This window comes from Mugil cephalus, chromosome 7 (assembly GCF_022458985.1).
Source record: "Mugil cephalus isolate CIBA_MC_2020 chromosome 7, CIBA_Mcephalus_1.1, whole genome shotgun sequence".
In the NCBI taxonomy this organism is placed as follows: domain Eukaryota; kingdom Metazoa; phylum Chordata; class Actinopteri; order Mugiliformes; family Mugilidae; genus Mugil; species Mugil cephalus.
The window spans coordinates 15114578-15126011 of record NC_061776.1 but is presented as its reverse complement, the minus strand read 5'-3'; the positions used below and the strand labels follow the sequence as shown (position 1 = coordinate 15126011).

General features: G+C 43.8%; 1 protein-coding gene across 1 annotated transcript in view; it reads right to left on the bottom strand.

The window, feature by feature from the left end:
- Positions 1-279: 279 nt before the first annotated feature.
- Positions 280-11434, bottom strand: part of cdh2 (cadherin 2, type 1, N-cadherin (neuronal)) — a 56085-nt gene continuing 44930 nt past the window's right edge. The window contains exons 11-16 of the mRNA XM_047588982.1: positions 11039-11181; positions 9755-9988; positions 8723-8956; positions 8320-8459; positions 4602-4766; positions 280-1927 (exon numbers count right to left, since the gene is read on the bottom strand). Of these exons, the coding sequence (XP_047444938.1) occupies positions 1721-1927; positions 4602-4766; positions 8320-8459; positions 8723-8956; positions 9755-9988; positions 11039-11181 (1123 nt within the window). The 3' untranslated portion in view covers positions 280-1720. The remainder of the gene's footprint in view (positions 1928-4601; positions 4767-8319; positions 8460-8722; positions 8957-9754; positions 9989-11038; positions 11182-11434) is intronic.

The window sequence follows — 11434 nt, the reverse complement described above, 5'->3', positions numbered from 1 at the left end:
AGTAGATAACAGCACAATAAAAGAGCTTATTGTTTACTTCATTGCCTTCCAGCCACACAACTTATCAACCGTGCACTCATGGTGAGCAAACACAAAAAAAATAAGGGTGTTAATGATAAATCCTCCCTTCAGACATGATGTTGTACAATGAACTATTTTTTTTTTTTTTTAAGTTATTGTCCTTTGAGAGAGATTGTACAGTTCACAATCTAATCAAAGCCTCCGCTACAATACAATGAGTTTGAAGAAAATAAATGAATAAATAAAGAGGCGCTTTTATTTAGCTCCAAAATTAGCATTTTATTTCAGATGGTTGGGGTCTGAGATGTATAATGTCGGGTTCCAGTACACATGGTTATTCACAAGGCTTAAGTTCAAAACCTCTTCCAGTCTTAAAGCTGATTCAGTAATTAGTGCCTAGCATGTCACCCCCCCCCCCCCCCCCCCCCCCTCCCTTTTTGGTACAAATTCAACAGTTGTGCTGACAAAATCACTACTTTCCAATTTTTCACCAGTGTTTTTTTTTCCTAATTTTTTTTTTGTACAAAAAAACTCTTAACTTCTACACATTTAATGTCACCCAGATTTTTTTTATTTTTTTGTCACTTTGTAAATAAATTTGGGAAACAACATATTTTTTTCCATTTTTGTCGTCATGAAAAGATAAAAACATGCAAAAAACTTGAATTTTTCAGTCCAAATTATACATTTACAAGTTTGGAACTTTTTGCACTTCTTCATATACTACATCAAAAGGAAAAAATAAGATAAAGAAAAAGAAAAAAAAAACATTATGTACACACATCTTTTTACAGTGAAGTAAAACTTGAAAATATCAGATGATGACTAAGGCAAATGAAGTGTACATAGATTAGACCAAAACAGTTTTTTTGTTGTTTTTGTAAAATACTACATCACTTCAAAAAAAGAAAAGAAAAAAATCTGCTACAAAAGTATGATTCATAACTCCCTTTATTTGCAACCAGCTGCATAATTTTAATTTTTTAGTGAGAAAGTCTAGAAGTCTAGCGTACTGTACAGTGCTGCTCTTAATTTGTTTTTCTTTCTTTCCATCCAAGCTAACAGATGATCCTTCCTTTCTTCATCTATGTGGTTCATTTAAATAATCTTCAACAAACAGGAGCATTGTGTAACGAAAGGAAAAAAAAAAAAAAAAGCATGTAGAAGCATACCAGAGTGTAACATACTTTGTTTGAAATCACTCCAAAAGTCAGTACCATTAAAGCCTTGAACATAAAACTAATCATTTAGATCCAAAAAAATGTACAAAAAGGCACATTATATCCCAGTGCTTCTGTACTGTGAAATTCAAGTGTAACTGAGCGCATTCAACACCAACGATCCGAGTGGTGACGGTCCACCATGTTCCCACCCACATCCTCCATAACTGGACTCCACAGCCTATGCCTAAGCTTTCAACAAGCATATGTATGCGTAGACTACAACAATAAGCCTAGGTTGGTAGGTTGGTTTTTTTTTTGTTTGTTTTTTTTTCTCAAAAAAATTCTGAATCAATGTTTATTTTTTTTGTATCTGTCACAGTTCTATCACTCTCTTGGGGGAATATCAGAAGCTGTCCGTGTCCATCAACAGGAAAACTTTCCTTTTTCTTGGTTATTTTTTTTCTCTCCGGCTTTTTTTTGTTTTGTTTTGTTTTTTTTACTTCTTTTTTTCTCCTTCCAAGGTGTGGCTGTGTGTCCTAGTCGTCGATCCCGCCGTACATGTCTGCCAGTTTTCTGAAGCGAGGGCCCCAGTCGTTGAGGTAATCGTAGTCCTGGTCGCCCCCGCTGCTGGAGGAGTTGAGGGAGCTTAGGGAGCCGGCTGTGGAGCCGCTGCCCTCGTAGTCGAACACTAGCAGGGAGTCGTAGGGAGGAGCGGTGGGGTCGTTGTCTGCTGCCTTGAGTCCCTGTGCGGGAGGAAATAAAAGTGCGGTTAGACGGGGAGATAAAGTCACGGCTATGGTGAGGAGTGAGTCACAGTCCCTCCCACCTACTGCTACACACATACAGTCTAATCTATCCTCAAAGCAGACGCTGCTTCCCCGTCCACTTGTTCAGGAAATCCAGGCTCTAATGTTCCTCTGAGTCTCCTCTGTGGTTTAGTCGGGATTCTCCTCTTATTTCTAGGATGTTGGATTATCTGGTGCTTGATCAAGTGCCAAGACTGAGCATGACCAGCAGCCTCAGATGACTGGAGGCATCTCCCCTTCCCCAACTGACCTCTGAGCAACCCCCCTCCCCCTTCTCTTTCTTTCTCTCGCCCCGCAGAGACAGTAAATCTCTGGCACTGATACTTTGTCATCCATCATCTAGTTGGTAATATCTTTAATATTTCATATTTATCTGAGTAAATTGTAGCTGGAGCTCAACCGAGGCAGAGATGAGAGCGCTCACGTCTCTGTGTGTTACGTTAATTGTCTCGGCGCTGGCGCTACTGGTGCTATTTTGAAGATTGTGCTCGACATTCCCAGAAATCCTCACAGCGTCATGAGAGGTCCTTACGGATTGTTATTGATTTTCAGCCTCATTCCCTAACGGGACTCGGGAGACTTGATGTATTGCTAATCTAGGAGTTGAGATGTGCTTTGGCCATGAACTACTTTGGATCCAGGCCTGGTTTCTGCCTCTTATCACCACAACTGAGGACACATAACAAATAATAAATGAATTGAAAGATGCGGAGCAACATAATGCGGTGAAACAAGACCTCAGCTCATTGGGAACTTGTCAAAGATTCATAATTTCCTCCACGCTGCCATTATAGCTCTGTAACGCTCTCAAATAAAAAGATGGATTGAATTAAAGCGCCGGGGCACTTAGCGATTATTTTCCACTTGTTAGCTTTCGTTAAGTATTTGCTCAGGGCTGCGGTGCTGATAATTTTGTGGGAAATATGACAGATGGATCGTTCATTACAATTACAACCTTAATCGCTCGACTGGTTATGGCCCCCTTCATCTCCAACCAAAACCCCACCGGCTCTTTCATAAGGTTGGTCGATCGCGGGACTCGGCCTCCTAATTTCATTATGACTGAGTCATCCGCTGTGGAAGAGACAATCACGACTCTTGAAACGGTGAACCGTCCTCACATTTTGGAGTCGCTCGCTCCCACAGATAACAAAGAGAGGTGTAATCCAACCCACTGGTGCCTCGGTCACAGACAACCTCGCCACGGCTGAAGCGAATCACTATGCGAAACGGTGAAACCAGTCACTCAGGGCTTTGTCTCCCTCTGTGGTGCAGTGTCCACCTGAGTAACAGAGGTCATGTCACGTTGGTGGTGATGTATTTAATGTTACCCCCCCCCCTCCCTCTGTGAGAACAGACCAGGAGTTGACTAATAGACCTTTGTTTGTCCAACTGTGAGGTTAAAGAACTTATGCTAAACCTATGGCTAATTTTTTCCCCCTCTAATTTAATTAAGAGCCGCAAGCTCCCGGGGCATTTTACAATTCAGGATGGAGATCAGACACACTCCCCCACACTCCCCCACACTTCCCCCCTCCCCCACGCCTCTCTGTCTCTCTGCTCCTCTGGCAGCTAGCCCTATCAGTTAGGTCAGATTCCAGCTCCATGCACACGCTGAAGCTACCATGACTGAGCTTAAGAAGCAGTCAAATTTGGGACTAAAAACAGATCAACAGCGCCTGGTTGAGGGGAGCGTTTTCTGGGTCAGGACACGTCTCTAATGTCTTATGGGCATATTAAAATAACACGTAGCCTGACGAAGGATGGCGAGCATTGTCCGACTGTTCTTTATTGGACAGCGGAAAGCATTAAATTTCACTCCATATCAGCTGTGACGACAAGTGTATCAGGTGTATTCATGACTCATGGAGAGAGAGAAAGAGAAAGAGAGAGAGGGAGAGAAAATGAGCGGCGCCCGGGCCGAGGGATCTGAGAGATAGATGGTCGGGGGAGCAGAGCTGAAAGAGCAAGTTCTAATCTAAAAACATGGGCGCCATCCAAAAACTAGGGGAGAACTCCATTTGTAATGCTGTGAAACTCTTGTCTGTTGGAGCTTGTGAAAAATATATGACTGCTCTTTTCATTTTACATTCTCCCTTCGTGCCGGAGTCAATGATGGCCTCAGGCAAACCAGGGCACTCCGAAACACTGAACTCCGATAGAAAGCCAATGTATTGCTTCTCTCATCTCCCATTTCTATGCTGACATGTCTATAAGTCTACTTTAGCGGAAAGTGAGGAGAAAAAACAATTATATTCAAGTGAGTTAGCATCATGTACTTCTCGGGCTTTATACGTGTCTGAGCAGATATATGTGAAAGGAGGAAAGTTTCTCCTGGGGAAAAGAGGAAAACAATTCTAATAACAATTGCTTCAATTGAAAGTATTTTTCTCCCGATACAACGCGGCGCGCAACTCCTTGATGCCCGGTCATACGATCCGAACTGTTTATCTAGATACAAGTTTATTATAAGAGAATCATTCAGCTCGGAAATTAAATTCGAGCTTTGCGGCGGCACCGATCCTTTCACTTTGGCTCTTTTCCTAGGATTTGGTTTCACCGTACAGAAAAACAGCTTTTCATAACCGCCGCCGCACGTCGTTTCTTTTACCTCGTTGATGAAGTCTCCGATGTCTCCGGGGTGGGGCGCCGCCGACCTCATGGGGTACTGCGGCTCGGGGTGGAGGGGTCTCTCGTCTAGACGGCGGATTCCCACCGGCTTGATGGCATCGGGCTCTATCGTGTCTGGCTGCTGGAGCTGACTCAGGTCGTAATCCTGGGGAACACATGGACAGATGGACACTTAGCTCAGCGGCGCGACAACAACACCCCGATGATCATTTAAAAAAGGTAAATGGGTCCCGCGCTGGAAACGGGGGAAGACGGAAGTTCGACAGAGTGAAGGGGAGATTTTAAAGTTAGAATGCAGCGAGGAGAGTTGAGGGAACACGGGGGGAAACTTTAATCTTCTTGTCTGTGAAGCACAAGCCCAGGGACAATTTGACACATAAAAAGAGGCGGCGCAGCGGGGGTCCGAGCTGAGGACCACATCACACGCTCAAGAGAGTCGGTGCTGCAGCCGTGTGCTGCAGGAAGGATGTGCAGGCGACTGTTTTCGCTCTAATCAATGCCCAGACACGGGATGGTGGATATGCATAAGCCATCGCTAATCCTATTAACATTGCCACGGCAACCTGAATGGCTCGCAGTTTGTGCAAAGTCATGGGCAGGGAAGGAGGAGGAGAAAGAGTGGAGGGAGAAAAAGGAGTGGTGAGAGGGGGGGGAGGGGAGGGGGGGGGGACCGGGGGAGAAAAAGAGAGAGAAAGAGGCTGCGGTGAAGAGCAGAGCTGCTGAGCTGAATGACTGGATGGTATCAGGGTGACGGCAGATATGATAGAGAAAATGCCATTTGAGAATCAGAGGGTGTGCCTAATAAGCGTGCATGATGGATTGTCCCTCTTTAAGAGATTTTTAGTAATCCATCCATCTCTAATATCCCCCTTCAAAATTGTCTTTGCTCAGTTGCACATGTACCTATGCAGACAGAGAAAAAAAAAAAAAGAAAAGAGAAAAAAAAAAAGATATAAACGCTCCTAACACGAGGATACACACAAACCCTAAGATGATCCGTCAACAAACCGAGCAGTCGCTGGGCAAACATTTACGCTGCTCCACAGTATGACGGGTGTAGTTTCTAATCCGAAACAAATACTTTAATTATTCATGCGATTTCAGGGCGAATACCAAAAGCCCCAAGGCTATCCGGAGAAGAGTGGTCATCACACGTCTCTCAACAGCCGCATCCATCATCTTTGACTCGTTTCAGCCCGACTGCGGCTTCACCTTGTCTGAGGTCGCACGGCAGAGGGGTCAGGAGTCGGCGACGGGAATTGCAATAGAGCCATATAATGGCTGAACTAAGCAGGAAGGTCTAATGACATACCAGCCCCTTGAGGGAATTGACTTCTCACACGTACGCTGGCCTTGTGTAATGGCTGCCCCTGGCACTCATGACCCACATTCAAACACAGGAGACTGAACATTGCTCAGCCTTATACACTCTCGCTGTTGTGATACGTGGCTGGGGCGATTTAAAATGGAACCGAGCTTTTCGCCGTGAAGGACCAAACCATCAGCTGAAATACAAACTGGAGCTGAGAGGAGCACTTCAGTTTATCTTCTAATATTCGGTCTTAGATTGGTTATTATGTGATTGTAAACAAGAGCACATGAGCCCAGATTTGAGAAATCCTTTAGTCGTATCTTTGATTACCCCCAGGTAATAGATATTTGTTCTGGTTTCTGGTTAGCTTAGTACTGAGCACTGTCACTTTCATTTAAGAACATCTGGTTAAACTGTTGGTTTGTTTACAAGTATCAAAGAAATAGTTCGTCATCGTTTCCTGCGTGGTTTTTGGAAACGTATTCACTTTGTTGTTGAATAGGAGAAGAGCGACTGGTATGTACAGTCGGTCACATTCAGACAAAGCCAGGCTACCTATTTACTGCTTTTATGTGTGTCTGTGGAGATATATATATATACACACACACACCTACACACACTATTATTTTCCTCCTATTGCTCTTGTACATATTTCCAGCAGTACTAGGTTCTCTCTTAGAAATTAGTTCCTTTTGTACCGTGTTATTATTCGAATAATGACCAAATGTGCAAAAAAGCTCCTGTGCCGTAATGAGCTTTTTCATATCCGCGGTGATACATCAGATATGAATAAACAAATGTTTGAGTTTCCTCCTTTTGAGATTTAATAACTCAGAGCTGCTTCTGTTGAAGTTTTCTTAAGTAGCAGATGACTCATCTCAATGTTCCTTCACTTCACCTGCAAACCTGTGTGCAAATATTTATCCATTATTTCTACATTTATTTTTTTTTTCTCCTGCGCCGGAGAGTGCGAGAGTGCGTCCTGATCAGCTGCCTGTGTTAGATGAAATGAGTACTTCACGAACCAATACAAAACCACGGCCTTGGCAGCAGTGACTAAAATCACATACTTTGAAAGCACCCAATGGTCTGACACTTCAATTTCCTCCCCAGTGGGAGATAGGGAGAACAGAGGTGGGCGTTATAAAGACCACGTCTCTGGGAAAGTCGGGTCCATTTTTTACCCAACACTGACTCCACCAATTCCCCAAGACAAGACCATTTTCTCCCGGAGCCCTGAACCTTCTCTGTGCCACTCAAAATGGAAGCTTGTTTTCCCCCAATAAATCGCTGCGCTCGCTCCTTTGCCTTTGAGGGGCCGATATATCACGCAACAGTTTCCTTCCCAACGTGGTCTGGTCCACAAGTTTGTGCGTTTTGTGTGTGTGAAGCCGAGGATGTGAATGCACAAGCGGGCGCACTCCCTCCTGCCTAATCACTGGCAGATGTGTAATGGCTTTCCAGTCGTATTGTTACCTTAAACAGGGCTTCATTATTGTGCCACAGCAGATGTCTGTCTCTAAATGACATCAGCTTACCAATTACAAGTCTCCGAGGCTAATTTGGCAGTGTGCTGGGTCAGACTGGGGTCTCCTGCACAATTCTGCAATACCTGAGCCACTGAAGCACTTCAGCCAGCAGCAAGAAAATAGCCCATTTTGTGTATTACTGCCTTTTTTATGAAATGATTCCGTTCTGCTAACAAGGGGTTATTAGGACAATTGAATTTGTGTCTGTGTGTGCCAGATCTGTACAAGAGGACACAGATATGTGACTTTATCGATGCCCGTGGCTCTGCTATTACCATTATATGTGTATGTGCATGCGTATTAGCGTGGCGAGGTGGGAGGCAGTTCCGGCTGAAGGAACCTTCCCGATATTTCTAGAAACCGGCTGGATCAAAATGCATTTGGCTTATTGATCCCGGCTTTCGATTCTGGGCTTACTTTTAGAAATAAATGTACTCTTTCCAATTTGCAACAGAAACGGGGCCAGTCCTCATTGTGCAGCACCTGAGCAGGGCATCACAGAGCAACATAATGAGCAGGGCTGCTGCTAGAAAGAAGCACGGTGAATGGATGGAAGCTTGAAGAAAGAATCCACAGGGTCCTGTTTGTCCTTTTGTACAGCAACGGCTTCATCGCTGCGGAGATGTGACCTGAATATTCGGCCCTAACAAACACCTCTTTGGGTTTTACTACACTACACACATGACATCCACATATCTCTACAACACCGATGAGGAGAGAGAAGGCAGTGCAGATATAATCCTTAAGGTGAAACAGCCAAAACTGTTTGTATTTAGAGAAGAAAAGAAATTAAAGTTGAAAGCAGAATAAATAATAAGTAATTATTTACAGTAATGTGTTTATCACATGATCGTTACCTGATCCTCCTCTCCTCCACCCTCCTCGTCATACTTGAGGATGTTGTCTCTCACGTCATCCTCGGGGTCGATAAGCAGCTGCTTGGCCTGCCGCTCCTTATCTCGGCGCTTCATCCACACCACAAACATCAAGACGAGAACTGACGGACACGAGCGAGAAAGAAAGAGACACAGAGGGAGTGAGAGGGAGAGATCTCATTACAAAATAATAATAACTTAACATATTTTCATTCAAATGTAATCGGATCCGGCGTTTTAGGGCCTGGGCGCGGGCCTGATCGAGGCCATCTTTCTGGTAATCCTACAGTAATCTAGTGATATCTCGGATAACGTTTAGCTGTCTTTATAATCCCCGTGTGCATTCGTGTGATGTGCTATTTGAGAGAGGCACTGAGACACTCACTGAGGAGGATGATGATGCACAGGAGGATAGATATGATGGCGCCTGTGCCCAGGCCGGCGGCCATGATGTGCTGCTGGTCGGTGCAGTCTCCGTTGACGTCGCACTGGCACACTTTAATCCGCAGGTAGGAGGTGTTGGACATGGGCAGGTTGCCTGAGTCTGTGATTATGATGGGGATCTCGTAGATACCGCTCTCAAGGAAGCCAATCTTCAGGCTCACCTGGGCATAGTCACCTGAGAGACACACGGGAAGAGTGAGTGAGCTGTGACGAGTGTTTGTCAGAGGAAATGCATTGAATCTACAGATTTAGTGACTCGAGAGCGTTTAAATGAAAATAACATCATGTTTCTTTAGCAGAGATATGTTTCAGAGGGGATTAAATCTAAACTCTGAATAGGCGTTTGTATAGAGCGCGTTGACAGCATGATTACACCCCTACTGCTGAAAATATGCAGCATAAATTCCTACCTGGAAGTTGCATCAGCATATCTAATCCAAAACATGGTCAGGATTTGGATTTGGAGCTTATAAATCTACTGAATACCTTTTGATAATGCTGCTTAGGCTAAAGTCCCAACTGTGATAATCCAAATGCCATTATCCTATTAAGATATATTCACTGCATTTTAGACTCTATCTACCAGCAAACACACAACCGATGAGTTCTTCCGCTCACGTTTTTGTTTCAAATTAGCATAAACAATTAAAGAGCGGCGAGGTTAATGTATTATTATCCCCACTTTGACAAATCTGCAAGGTGTTTTTCTTTCTTAACAGACATTTCAAGTGTTGCTCAAAAGGATGACAGATGAAAATCTCCAGCTTTAATTCTAAAACTACATGCCGTTTGATATTTTACAATGAATTATTAAATAACAAGGTAGAAATGATTCAGCCTCCGTTCTTGAATTATACAGTAAATACTTGAGCGAAGGCCAAAGAACACCATCGGTATCGTTATTATCTTTTCAAAAACATACTACTAAAATCTTTATTTAACGATAAATATGTGCGTATATTCTGAAGCTCACCGCTGATCCTCGTTATGGTCCAGTTTCTCCGAACGTCGGGGGGCTTGTGGGCCAACTCGAAGGCGAACGGCCCGGCGTTGGGGTTGAGGTCTCCATCGAGCGCAGTGATGTTGATGGCGTTCGGCTCCGGCTTTTCACATATGTCCGTCTCCTGAGGGAAAACCTTGGGCGCGTTGTCGTTGATGTCCAGCAGGAAGATCTGCAGGGTGCCTGTGCCACTTGCTGGTGGAACACCTGTAATGGAGCACAGAATTGCACAGTTTATAAATATGTATGAGGAAACTGATTTCTGAAAATTTATATATGGAAATATGGAATATAGGAAAGGAATATATATACTATTGAGACGCCATCTCTCATCCTGCCATTGGCGTACAGTTGATGGAGAAAAGTAAAAAAAAAAAAAAAAAAAAAAAGAAGTTTGTTCTTTGGGGTCCATGATATAATGAAACAGATATTTACTCTGGTGGGAGACGCCTCAAACGAACTAATCTGAGAATCTATTCTCCAGTGAGTAGGTGGACGGAAAGAGTTAGATATTAGAACATTCGGAGTCTTCCTGATGAAGGACACGGGATGGGAATACTAAAGCAGAGAAACAGAGCCCACTGTCGCTCCTCTCAAGCTCCTCTATGTATTCACTCTGCTAAGAGGCTTTTTTACCATTCAGGCCACGCTCAAAGGAGCTAGTCATCCAATCCTGACCCATTAATGCTGAGAAACCTCTTTATTGGTAGAGTTTTTAAGCCTATTGGCCTAAGCTATGCCTCGCGGAACAGGGTAAACCTGAACAGAGGTAAATCCCAGCAGTGCAGGGGAGAGGTGAATACATCCACACGCTGGATGGTTCTGCGATTACTAGCATATTAACCTTCATCTAAGGTGGTCAGCGTTCCAGACACGCCAAGTGTTTGGTACAACACTGACCTTCAAAACCGAAGACGGGTTTGCGGCTGTAACTGAGAGCGATATTATTATTATTTTTTTTTTTAACAAATACTGTGCATTTGTGCCCTGGCTTCAGGTGGAAAACATCACACATGTAGTTGAGAAGTGATGCTAGGTGGAAGATTGACCTTTGAGGGGTAAGCTGCATTAGACATCCGCTGGGCTTCCTTTTGAAAATGGAGCATTATGTCCTCCTGAATGCTCCAACAATAATGGCCTAGAACAGAGTGCTTGTGTAACAGCCTGGCTGAAACACCTCGACCATGTAACCGGTGCATCACCAGAGCTCAATAAGGTATTTTTGGCAACAGCAGTATCACTTGAATGGTTACATACCGCTGTCAGAAGCCAGGAATGTCGCATTGTACAAACTGTTCTTCACAAAGGGCGACTCTCGGTCCAAAATGGCAATTGTGGTGATTCGACCAGTGTTGGGGTCAATCCTCAGCCAGTTGGCCGGATCTGAGAGTTTGGAGTATCTGTGTCAAGAAGAAGAAGAAGAAAAAAAAAAAGAGATATTTACACTGCGATTCAAAATTTGGAGTCGGGGTTATCTCCTAAAAGTAAAAAAACAGTTTCCTTTTAATTTTCTGAACTCTTTGCATTTCTTCATTCCAAGTATTTTTTTTTGTTTGTTTGTTTACATGAAATATGGTAATTTTAATAACTTTTGAGAACGGCCTCATCGGGGAGACAAAACTGGCTTGTTGTCATCAGTAACTCAAACTAATT